The sequence below is a fragment of the Coregonus clupeaformis genome, chromosome 8 (genome assembly GCF_020615455.1).
Source record: "Coregonus clupeaformis isolate EN_2021a chromosome 8, ASM2061545v1, whole genome shotgun sequence".
In the NCBI taxonomy this organism is placed as follows: Eukaryota; Metazoa; Chordata; class Actinopteri; order Salmoniformes; family Salmonidae; genus Coregonus; species Coregonus clupeaformis.
This window is the reverse complement of record NC_059199.1, coordinates 45,786,420-45,799,544: the sequence shown is the minus strand read 5'-3', so window position 1 is coordinate 45,799,544 and position 13,125 is coordinate 45,786,420. Positions and strand designations below refer to the sequence as shown.

Sequence of the window (13,125 nt, the reverse complement as noted above, 5' to 3'; positions counted from 1 at the left end):
AGTGACATTGCAGACAGCAACAGATGGCATACTTGGCTTGTTTGGCACATATAACGTACGTCAGTCGCTCCACGCTTTGAAAATAGAAACTCGGAGGTAGGCGGCTGACTGCAAAGCTCTGTGTGGACAACACGTGGAATGATTGTGCTACCTGTTAAGCCATGCAGTCAAAGGTTCCAGGTTTTATCAGTGTTGGGTTGTAAAGAGGAGTGAACCTTTGAGAGAGTGTTGGACATTGAACCAGAGAGAAGAGGGAGAGTGAGGGAGAAAAGAGAGAGTCAGAGAGAGAGAGACACAGACATTCCAATGGATTGTTGAAAAATAACAGAAAAGTTATTGGTGAGGACTGATAGATAGATAGATAGATAGATAGATAGATAGATAGATAGATAGATAGATAGATAGATAGATAGATAGATAGATAGATAGATAGATAGATAGATAGATAGATAGATAGATAGATAGATAGATAGATAGATAGATGAAAGATAGATAGATAGATAGATAGATAGATAGATAGATAGATAGATAGATAGATAGATAGATAGATAGATAGATAGATAGATAGATAGATAGATAGATAGATAGATAGATAGATAGATAGATAGATAGATAGATAGATAGATAGATAGATAGATAGATGGATAGATATATAGATGGATAGATAGATAGATGGATAGATGGATGGATGGATGGATGGATGGATGGATGGATGGATGGATGGATGGATGGATGGATGGATGGATGGATGGATGGATGGATGGATGGATAGATAGATAGATAGATAGATAGATAGATAAACGTACAAATCTACCACCTTGTTGCATAAGAGATGGTTAACAGTTATGAGCTGCTCCTGTTGCTGCTTGGTTGGCCTACATATAGCAGGGCCTGGGAAGCCTGCGAAGCCAAATGAATGATGTAATGTCATGAAATTGTCAGACTGAGTTCCTTAATCCCCCTTTTTGTTCACTTCACTTTCCTTCTCATCACACCCCATGTCACCTGAAGATCCAGTCACATGAATGAGTGAGCATCGGATCAGGCCTAAGTCAGTGGTTTGTGGCTCTTCTCTTCTCTTCCCCAGCCCTCTTAGAACATGGTACAGATTTAGGATCTTAATTTGACAAGTATTGTCGCAGCAAAATAATCTTGCAGCAACAGGATTTGAACTTTTAGTAGATAATGTTGCTTGATCTGTGGTTAGGCTATTAGCTGGCCAAAAGTAGGCTACATGAAAAGTGCAATACTGTTAATATAACCGTTTGTTAGTGCAGGTTTTCAGTGAATTTATGAAAATCATGAAGCTCATCTGTACTTCCTGCAGTGCAGGAAAATTCTCAGCAACCAAATAGTGATCAAATTAAGATCCTGCATCTGTGGACTAACGTTATTTCAAAATACTGACATATAGGCGTTTTACTTCTATGTCACCCAAGCTGACGTATTGGATTACAGTTATATTTCACATTAGCGTTTTCTCTGTAGTCATTGGTTGCAGATAAGACTACAGATCCCAAATGCCTCCTCTCTCAGGCAGCTTCATGCTGTTGAATGCTTCTTTGTTTAGCCTCTGTTTGAGTGTCACAAGAGACACTATTGCAGTGCAGCATTTACAGTATATAGCAACAGCTGTGAAAAAGCAAACGGTAAAGAAAAACAGAGCCATTAAAAGTTCCCTGGCCTTTTGCGCCTCAGTGGTTCCAACCCAAGGAATCCGCCTTTCACAGACTCATTTAGATCAAAGCCTGTTGTTGCCAGTCCCTGCTCTTTTCTGCTCATTGAATATGCATGATGTTTCCATTCACATCGCATGTACTGCTGTGTGGTACGGGGAGAGGAGAGACATGGCATGGAGGGAGTGGGAGGGAATGAGGGAGGCAAATGCATCAGGCAGCCATGCTCTGTTCCAAAGCCTGGAGATGAGTCACTCTGACCTGTCACTGAGGGGCCCGGCGCTGCCTTCCGTACGCTCTCACCCTGTTTATTAGCTAATAATACATTGTCCTTTCTACTCAGCCACTGTTAGATAAAGCATCCATCCACCTAGCCCAGTACTGTAACACCGGTCTTTGTGCAGTAGATGTGACTTGAACCTGTTAATGGACGTTGCACAATTACCTACTGCTCTACTTTAAACCTTTCCTACTGTAACACCATACAGTATGTACACGTGCAGTACCTATGACTTGAACCTGTTACATTACATTTACGTCACCACATTCCCCTACCTTACACTCTCTACTACTCAATACTGCAGACAGGTCTTTTCCTGACATCTCTGTGTGAGAGATAAACCCTTCATGAAATGCCCTGGTCTCATACCACACAGAGCAATGTATGAGCAACAGGCGCGGTGATGCAGCGAGACAGAGTAGACAGCACAGGCGGCTGGTGGCGACTTAATTGGGGAGGACGGGCTCAAAGTAATGGCTGGAATGGAATAAATGGAACGGTATCAAACACATCAAGCACATTGTTTCCATGTGCTTGATACCGTTCCATTCACTCCATTCCAAACATTATTATGAGCTGTCCTCACCAGCCTCCCGTGGTTGACAGTCACCAAGATGCAGCGAGCACTGGTTCACTTCAGACTGATTAGGCATGCAACCCCCGGACTAATCCAGAAGCCTCTTACACCACGGCAAATAACCAATCAAAAGGAGTTGGCTGAGTGCAGTTTTCAGTTCATCTCTCACAATTAAGCCTCTGTGGTTCAGCGGGGAGAGGAGCTTGATTGTGTCTGCAGTGTAAAGCTAGTGTAAACGTGCTGTAAAAAAAAAAGGGGGAGAGAGGGCTGGATGATGCGGATGCCGTAGCCACTGTTAAAAACTGCACATCCTGGTCTGCCTGCCTTAGCAAGCTGCTTCAGCTGCATGTCATCCAAACTGGGTCAGCACACCCCCACCACACACACGCACACACACACACACACCCATGACGGAAGCATTTCTGATGCTTTTGGAAATATTTGCCTAGCTACAGCACTTGCCCTTTGAAAAAATGACTCTACTAAAAGGACATTGAATCTCATTTATTAACGTTTTAAATACCCATTAATTTCTATTCAAGGAAATATAATATAATAGGTATCCTGTGAGAATGAAGACACCATTGTATTGAGCTAAATGTGTCTGGGTGGTAGAAATACCTCAGGAGAGGAGGGGAAGACAGTTCTGGGATGTGTGAGCACACAGAGTGCTAAATCGCCCTGTACGACAGAAAATAGACACACCAGTAGAGACAGATTGTGCTAAACACACCAGTTGCTACCCCTGGTATTCGGTCCAGAGACGCTTTTCACATCTCCTCCTCTCAGCTCAGATCTAAACTGAGCACTAGAAGCTCTCCTGAAGGCAGACCTGGGTTCAAATACTATTCTAAACCATTTCAAATACTTGATCTGTGCTTTATTGAGCTTGCCGGGCTTAATGGACCAATAGAATAGTCCCAGAAACAGTCAACCCCACCCATCTGGCACTCCAGGCAGACTAGAACAAACTCTGAAAGTATTTGAAAGATTTAGAATAGTATTTGAACCCCGGTGCGCTTGAAGGCTGAAGCCAGATGCCCCATAGCTGCCAGCCAAATGTGTGATTTTCCCTCCCACACTGTCACATACATGCTGCGTGTGTGTGTCCTGCGAGCCATTTACACACTGAACACATTCAAAACAATCTGTTTCTCTTCTAACCTTACCATGGAAACACGCAACACTGTTCTAACACCATACAGGAAATATGTGTTCCATCAATACGCACTGTAGGGGGAATCAAATAGTGTTTGTCCTTACTTTAGGACTGAAATGTGTAGAAAGAAAAAAAACTAAAGTAAATAAATGTAATAGATGTGAATTAAATGGTTAAATTTATTTGATCTGTGTGTGTGTGTGTGTGTGTGTGTGTGTGTGTGTGTGTGTGTGTGTGTGTGTGTGTGTGTGTGTGTGTGTGTGTGTGTGTGTGTGTGTGTGTGTGTGTGTGTGTGTGTGTGTGTGAGACGTCAGTTGAATCAACATGCATGCGGATTGGCCTACCTGCACCTGTCTGCTGTTTAAGTAATGGCTTGTGCTGATGCAGCCCTCCCAGCACAATTACCCTGCGCCTCTGGAGAAAACAACAACAACTGCAAGGCAAGCCCCCTTCTCTCTTTCTCTCTCTCTCTCTCTCTCTCTTTTCCCAGAAGCACATAATGACCCTAGAGCTTAAGGGGTTATTAAGGGAAATTACCCCAAGCTTTACCAGGTCAAAGGTCAGCTATCTGAGGTACATCTAAGTTGAGTTAAAGACAGAGGCTGCTCCAAAGACTGACAATGGGCCACCAATAATAATAATCAAGATAAAACATCTCAGACATTTTGATTGTCACTGGATAAATTCCTAGTGGGAGCCAGCTCTCTCTCTCTCTCTCTCTCTCTCTCCTTCTCGCTCTCTCCCTTTCTCTCTCTCTCTCTCTCTCGCGCTCTCTCTCTCTCGCTCTCTCTCTCGCTCTCTCGCTCTCTCTCTCTCTGTCTCTAGCAAGCAATAGTGGCCGATGAATCTGACTGAGAGAGGCTTTGCGTGCGACAGTGAAATTGATATTCCCTCCAAGTGCTGGGATGTACTCAGCCGTCCAGTGCGAGCGGACAACTGATTTACAAGAATTAATGGATTAATTTCCATAATATCGCGAGCTCAATGAATCATTTCATTAATCATGCCCTTTTCAGGGGAAATGGCATGTGACATGACGCGAGCAGGAGTTTGATGATTAGCAATAACTTTACAGTGCCGGATGGAGCTGGGACCGGGGCCACATGGGGCCCCTGTGGTGTGGGAACCATGCCAGCTAGCATAATCTCTGCATCACAGCTAGTTTAATCAAAGTGTCACTGTCGGTCGCCTCGTGGCTCGTGGCAAAGAGAGACACAGAGAGAGGGGGAGAGAGAGAGAGGAGGAAGTGGTGGTGGGGTGAGAGATACTCTTAAATAGAGCTGGATGGATATGTGGGTTATTGCACTGGGTACGCTGCCCTTCACCTTGACAAATAAGGAGGAGAGATGCCAGTGATTAGAATCTGAATCTCACTGGTTTGTGGTCTGATGGACGGTGATGTAATATGCACACACTTTTCATCCATTTACAGCACACACACACACACACACACACGCACACGCACACACTGTCAAAGTAGTGACTTTAATAAGGCACTGTATGTGTGCGTATGATGGGGAATCTGTGTAGCTAGTGATGTCATTGTGTGGCATCATCATTAGATATTTTTTTACTGGCACACGGGCTTGGGTAGCGGTGGGGAGGCTCTGCACTTTTGGCCTTCCAGCATAATAAAGGTTGTGACTCATGATGCTGCAACACAGCTAGGGAGGAGTAGTCTTCTGCTCAGTGCTCATAGGCTACTCCTGTGTCTGCATTGCATTGCTCACATTTCCTCAAACTACTCATCAATTCACCAACCTTCCATGTCCTTCCATCACCAGCTAATCTAATAGTCTTATGCCATACTTCCTCTATAATGTCTCTCCACCTCAGCTGATGGTGAAGATGATTAAGTCATCCAATGCATCATGACTGCAAATTACTTTGACCTCCGTTTCCCCTCATGCTTCATTTGACACACTTTTAATGTAGAACCTGTTCAAAGCAAGTTGCCCATGATTCAAAACATGTAAAGCACCTATTCAAAGCCATGCCATCTCTCTCTCCCTCTCTTTCTCTCTCTATCTATCTATCTATCTATCTATCTATCTATCTATCTATCTATCTATCTATCTATCTATCTATCTATCTATCTATCTATCTATCTATCTATCTATCTATCTATCTATCTATCTATCTATCTATCTATCTATCTATCTATCTATCTATCTATCTATCTATCTATCTATCTCTCTCTCTCTCTCTCTCTCTCTCTCTCTCTCTCTCTCTCTCTCTCTCTCTCTCTCTCTCTCGCTCTCTCTCTCTCTTCCCTCCATTTCATTCCAGTGGGTCAGAAGTTTACATACACTAAGTTGACTGTGCCTTTAAACAGCTTGGGAAATTCCAGAAAATGATGTCATGCTTTAGAAGCTTCTGATATGCTAATTTACATCATTTGAGTCAATTGGAGGTGTACCTGTGGATGTATTTCAAGGCATATCTTCAAACTCAGTGCCTCTTTGCTTGACATCATGGGAAAATCAACAGAAATCAACCAAGACCTCAGAAAAAATTTGTAGACCTCCACAAGTCTGGTTCATCCTTGGGAGCAATTTCCAAATGCCTGAAGGTACCACGTTCATCTGTACAAACAATAGTACGCAACTATAAACACCATGGGACCATGCAGCCGTCATACCGCTCAGGAAGGAGACGCGTTCTGCCTCCTAGAGATGAACGTACTTTGGTGCGAAAAGTGCAAATCAATCCCAGAACAACAGCAAAGGACCTTGTGAAGATGCTGGAGGAAACAGGTACAAAAGTATCTATATCCACAGTAAAACGAGTCCTATATCAACATAACCTGAAAGGCCGTTCAGCAAGGAAAAAGCCACTGCTCCAAAACCGCCGTAAAAAAGCCAGACTACGGTTTGCAACTGCACATGGGGACAAAGATCGTACTTTTTGGAGAAATGTCCTCTGGTCTGATGAAACAAAAATAGAACTGTTTGGCCATAATGACCATCGTTATGTTTGGAGGAAAAAGGGGGTTGCTTGCAAGCCGAAAAACACCATCCCAACCGTGAAGCACGGGGGTGGTAGCATCATGCTGTGGGGGTGCTTTGCTGCAGGAGGGACTGGTGCACTTCACAAAATAGATGGCATCATGAGGAAGGAAAATTATGTGGATATTTTGAAGCAACATCTCAAGACATCAGTCAGGAAGTTCAAGCTTGGTCGCAAGTGGGTCTTCCAAATGGACAATGACCCCAAGCATACTTCCAAAGTTGTGGCAAAATGGCTTAAGGACAACAAAGTCAAGGTATTGGAGTGGCCATCACAAAGCCCTGACCTCAATCCTATAGAAAATGTGTGGGCAGAACTGAAAAAGCGTGTGCGAGCAAGGAGGCCTACTAACCTGATTCAGTTACACCAGCTCTGTCAGGAGGAATGGGACAGAATTCACCCAACTTATTGTGGGAATCTTGTGGAAGGCTACCCGAAACATTTGACCCAAGTTAAACAATTTAAAGGCAATGCTACCAAATACTAATTGAGTGTATGTAAACTTCTGACCCACTGGGAATGTGATGAAATAAAGAAATCATTCTCTCTACTATTATTCTGACATTTCACATTCTTAAAATACAGTGGTGATCCTAACTGACCTAAGACAGGGAATTTTTACTAGGATTAAATGTCAGGAATTGTGAAAAACTGAGTTTAAATGTATTTGGCTAAGGTGTATGTAAACTTCCGACTTCAATTTGATGTAGTTCTGTCCTTGAGCTGTTCTTGTCTATTAATGTTCTGTATTATGTCATATTTCATGTTTTGTGTGGACCCCAGGAAGAGTAGCTGCTGCTTTTGCAACAGCTAATTGGGATCCTAATAAAATACCAAAATACCAAATCGGCAGGAGACGCTTTGAAGCAAGCGCTTTAGAGTCGCGGATAGATAACTTGTTCAGCGGAGACCTTGGAGAAAGCCTGCAGGCTTATTCTTCCCCACGGAAGTGGCGTGTCTGCTCAAGGTTAATGTCGTACCGCTGACATCACCAAAACGAACCTGCTGCAGGCCTCGAAGGCAAACAATTAAACTTTAAGGCTATTCCATTAGTAAATAAAGAGACCCTGACCTCCGCATGATACCTCCGGCCCACTGGGCACGCAATAGTTGAATCAACGTTGTTTCCACCTCATTTCAAAGTGCTCAAATGCTGCTTAGTAAAAAGGAAAACCCATGCGGAATTCGTTAGATTAGACAATTCCTTTTCAGTTTCAATTAGGCTACTGTAGATTTTTTGGAAAGAGATAACATCTTAATTCGTGGAGAGCTATCATCCATGCAGATATTTCTTTTGAAGTCACAGTGGCCCCATTGCAAAACCCATATTTTGGACAAACATTTATGAAAAGAGAAATAGAATAAATAATTCAAGAGATATCATTACATTATCACGTATTGTTTGGATTAAAAAGCAGAAGATGTGATGACCTCAAACTATTCCCCCTAAAGCACATGGTGTGCAATGAAGTATATAATGCAGCCTTTTTGATCAACAGATGAGCGTTTTGCGTCACTGAAGTCTGCCTTGCAGTGTCAACAAGAGCATTCAACAGTGCTTGTTATTGCAGAAACATGCTGTTGCATTACAGCACATGCTCCTGACGTGACCCGCTGCAATTTCAGTGTCTGAAACCTTGCACTAAATCCAACACCGAATTAGTGCAGAATATATAATCACAGACAAACAGTTCAGGAATTAACAACGTAGCCTAAACATGATATATAGGTATACTTTCTACGTATCTGATTTCTCTAAAAGGTTTAGACAAACATGGACCACATCGTGTTAGATCTTTATTGATTCTTTATTATGAAGTGAGACAAAATGCCCGGTGCCATTGTGCTTTACATCGTTCAAATACTGGGCATAAAAATCCCAGGGAAAAGAACTCCAGAAATAAGATTCATTTGATTCTTTACAGATTGTAGAAATATCATATTCATCAAAGGGTTATGTACAAGGCGTCTTGCAATAAACAGTTATTTCCCTTTGATCGGCATAGTACAAAAACAGAGGTTAGCCTATAGCTAATAGGAGGCCTTTCTACCTGAATCTACTTGTTGTGCTACTATCTTTAAAAAGTTGAAATGTTCATAGTATAAGGAAGTGCTTTTATAAGATTAATGGACTTTATCGTGGCTAGAGTACGGTCATCTTATTGTGTTGATCATTTTGTGCCCTGGTGCAGTGAAAGTTATCTTGTAAGTGACCCATAAACTTATTTGTCCACCTGTGAGAGACGTGATATGGGGTAGCGCCGCCGTCGTTTGGGCCTCGGGCGTTGTTCCACAGACTTGGTGGTGAGATGTTCTGGATTGCTTGGAACTATTTTTAGATCAGCACCAGAAGTCTACGTTCTAAGACTACGATAAATACGAGGCAGGCAGTGCATAACCATTTACAAAAGGACCCTTCCCTATCCCACCCCATGGGTTTATCCATTAAATACCACACTCACTGGCGTTTCCCTGATATTCAATTTATGTATAACTACTAGAGTACTGGATAAAAGGGTGATGTGTGTTAAAAATGTTATAGTTATTACTCATTTATGTTTTACAAATACCATGCATTATTGCTCTATAGTTCTTTATGATGAGACTCCCGAGAAATATTACCGAAGGATTATATCTAGATTTTGGCAAAAATCCAAAGCTTCATAAAATTGGCATAGATTTCATTATCATCGTTTTTTGCATGCAATATGTTTATAAAGTGGCGAACAAAAATAAGACGATATTTAGAAAGTGGCAAATGCTTTGGCATATTCATGACGAATGCTTGCAAAACAATACTAAATTAAAGTGCAAATGAAGATTCTACACAAAATGAAAGTAAAAAATAAATAAATAAATAGATACATAAATAAGTGAATTAATAAATAGGTTTACCTCACTACTGAACACTTTTGTGGCCATTGGCAGCAGTACAATATTGTCCAATACTTAAAAAAGGTTTGACCTTCGAGAGAAATTAAGACATTTTCAATGTCATGTGAGTTTGGCAAACACATGAAATTTCGACTCATAATAGTTGAACAAGTTGTTGTTGTTATAACGATCAAAGGTGGATAGCCCATGGAAAAAAGTTTAGGGAGGCTACATGCGTAATCCAACATGTCCTTAGTGATGCTGTTTGCTGCAGGAGGGGATAAAACCTGTGCTGTCACCATAGAACAGGTTGTCTAGGGAATAATATAGGGATACCGTTGGAAGAAGTTTCATGATGTGTTAATGGTTACTATAGAAGTCAATCGTCAATGGAGCTCATGGGCGAGAACTCTCCCTTAAAGCAGGCGGACTCGTAGTGCTTGTTCAGGTAGGACTTTAAAGCAAAGGTCTTGTCGCATCTCTTGCACTTGTAGTGCTTGAAAGCGGAGTGCGTCTGCATGTGAGCGCGGAGGTTGGAGCGGTCGGCGAACGCCTTTCCGCAGTGCGCGCATCCAAAGGGCTTCTCGCCGGTGTGTGACCGCATGTGTCCCTGCAGCAGCCAAGGTCTACTGAAGGCCTTGCTACATATGTCACACTTGTGCTTGAGGTCGTGGGTGAGCAGATGCATGGCCATGGCGGGCATGGACACGTACACCTTCCCACAGGTGGGGCACTTCTTGGCCATCTTGCTCTCTAGGCTCCGGTGGGTCTGCTTGTGCCGGCTCAGGTTGGAGGACGTGGCGTACGTTTTTCCACACTCGTTGCACGTGTGACGCTGTATGGTCCTGGGGCTGCTGATGGCTTTTCTCCTCGACCTTCCATCCGTGATGAAGAAGGCGTCTACGGTGTAGCCCTCGCTCACGGCGGTGTCTCCGTTGATGTACCCGGATGAGATCTCGGACTGGGGACTGTCGGGCTGGTCTGAGTCCGGTGTTCCGTAGTCGCTGTGGATGCCGTCGCTGTGGATGCCATCGTAGATGGGGCTGGTAGAGGGGACTTTAATGCCATTGTCACTTTCGCCATCATAGACAGACGGGGTCATGTAGTCACTGATGTACCCTATAGCGTTGAAAAGAACAAAAAACGGATTCAATTATTTGTGTGATTAGGCCTACTGATTACTCATTGGGTGGATTCTGGGCGCTTTATTCGTGTCAATTGATGCAACAGTGCAATTCTGCCCAGTTGTAGGGCTTCATTTCTGACTCACAGCGCGTGAGCTCTGCAGCCTATTATTTCAGTAATTTACAGTTCCAACAGAGGTGGGTTGAAAGACATTGACTTCTTGTGAAGGTATTTTTCTACATCACTCCACTAAAAACAATCTATATCTCTCTATTTCAATTAGCATGCTAACCCATTTAAGGACAAAGGCGGGAGGGGAATAATATCACTTAAGTAAGCCTATAATTGCATTTGCCGTTCTGACAAAGATCTCAGAATATAGGTCGACGTGCACCACTGAACGTACACATAGCCTGCACTTACATCCAGGGCTATAGGTTACTCCATAACCAAGAGATAGGAACATGCATGAATAATCTATCAAATGTACTTCTGGACAAAATACAGTCTGGTTATTCAAGTATGCGAGTGCGCGCACTGTATGTTTTAAATAGCGTAAATAATGTCTTAAAACATGATCAAGCGTTCGTTTAAAAGACGGACAGACTCTCTCTTTCTCTCTCCCTCCCTTATGTATGTCTGTCTCTGTGTGTGGCTATGGTAGTGGGCTTGTAATAATTATCCAAAGGGATACACTATAACTCAGTATTCTAATCTACAGTATCTTGCAAACTTGTATGTTGCACACTTGTGGGTTGATGCAGCTCAACAGAGGTTTAACCTTCTGTGCTCCGCTGTAGAGCACTTTAAATATCCCTGCCTCGGAAAATGTGCAGAGTCGACAAAAATATATATGACTGTGTTGGATACAATGTGACCGCGGGTCAGCGAAGCTCGATGTGCAACAAGCTATCTGCACGCACACATGCTACAGTAAACGCTTAATAGGCTATACACATATAAGACCAAACAACATATGATAAAACATTGTCTACGCAGATAAAAGATAGTGTAGACTATTAACATCAAAGTAACAGGTAATAACAGGTTTACCTTTTTCATGAAAGCGGAGGCTGAGGTCGGACCTCACTCTGCCATAATGGCTCTCCAGATCAGCAGATGAGAAATCATCCAGCTTAACCTTTTTGACCAGAAAAGATCTTGGCATGGTTCCACGTTGAACAAAACAACACTCGTCCGGTGGTTAAGTCTATCACTCCTCATGCAGGGCTGAGGAAAAGGGGCTGTATAGACGGGCGGAATCGCTTCTTCGGCACGCCGATTTGTGTGTGATCAGATGCCAGCACAGGGCGAAAAGCCTGAGACCCCTTCCGAATCCTCCTTATTGAGCTGCTGATTTTCGTGCGGCAGTCCTGTGTTCCGCTGGTCAGAAATGCAACTTCAGCACTGGATAGCTCCCTTTCAGTGCTGCGCGAATGTATAGGCAGGCAGGCTTCAGCACTGGACAGCACCCCCACAGCAAGAGATCCGTTCTTTCGCTCTTCTCTCTCTCTTTCTTCCTCGTGCAGCTGTCCTCAGTCTCCTCACAGTTGACCGTAGAAAATAAGCTGGTAACTGCGTCCAGGATTTGGCTCGTTTTGAACTTCAGAGAGTATATCACAGCCCCCACGTCAATATTTGCCACTCATTGTATAAATGATGAAAAAAAAAGCCACTTAGATGAAAACGCAGTGTCTCAGCTTTAGCTCCGGCTCTCTCCTCTTTCTCCGTCCTGCACTCTGTGAAGGTCTTGGGCTTTCTGAAGTCTGTTGATCAGCTGTTGGGATTTATATGGCTGCGATCAGGTGGGAGATGGAGATGGAAGTGCTTAATTTAATCCATAAAAAAAAACTCTCCCGGGACCAACATTGGACTGGGATGATTTATTGACTTGGTGAGTTGTCCACGATTTCTCTTTTTTCCCGTGTATAACAAAGAGTCATGTTTTATCATGATGATGGCTATTATGCATTTTTTTGTAAATCATCACAATAAATGCTAAGCTATGACAAGGAAATCAAATCAAATCAAAATCAAATCAAAGTTTATTGGTCGCATACACAGTTCAGCAGATGTTATAGCGGGTGCAGGGAAATGCTTGTGTTAAGTTCCTAACAGTACGGTAAAAATGGCAAAGAACAACACGAATAATAATACAAAACTAGAAACAAGAAATCACTAATGTCAGGACGAATCCAGTTAACAACCCAAATAACACTTTAACAGTAATCCAAATGCAATCTATGCGTATATACACCAAAAATATATTAAGAATGATATATAATAATAGTAGGCTATAGGATATTTTTGTATAGCATTGTAGGCCTAGGATTTCATTTGTGCTATATTTTCTTACTGACACATTAAGCATTAAACATTAAACACTAAACATTGAGCATGTTTAGGCTCCTTTTTTATGGGAGAG

At 42.7% G+C, this 13,125-nt stretch overlaps 1 protein-coding gene across 1 annotated transcript; it reads right to left on the bottom strand.

The window, feature by feature from the left end:
- Positions 1-8,441: 8,441 nt before the first annotated feature.
- On the bottom strand, positions 8,442-12,523 carry LOC121571831 (transcriptional repressor scratch 1). The gene is made up of 2 exons (XM_041883542.2): positions 11,754-12,523; positions 8,442-10,694 (listed from the first exon to the last, which is right to left on the bottom strand). The coding sequence occupies exons 1-2, from the start codon at positions 11,866-11,868 to the stop codon at positions 9,955-9,957; spliced, it is 855 nt and encodes a 284-aa protein (XP_041739476.1). The 5' UTR covers positions 11,869-12,523; the 3' UTR covers positions 8,442-9,954.
- Between the last annotated feature and the right edge of the window lie 602 nt (positions 12,524-13,125).

Coding starts and splice junctions, on each gene's coding strand:
- LOC121571831 (XM_041883542.2), bottom strand. CDS start 11,868: ATGCCAAGATCTTTTCTGGTCAAAAAGGTTAAGCTGGATGATTTCTCA. Junction 10,695..11,753: donor CCTCCGCTTTCATGAAAAAG/GTAAACCTGTTA, acceptor TCAACGCTATAG/GGTACATCAGTGACTACATG.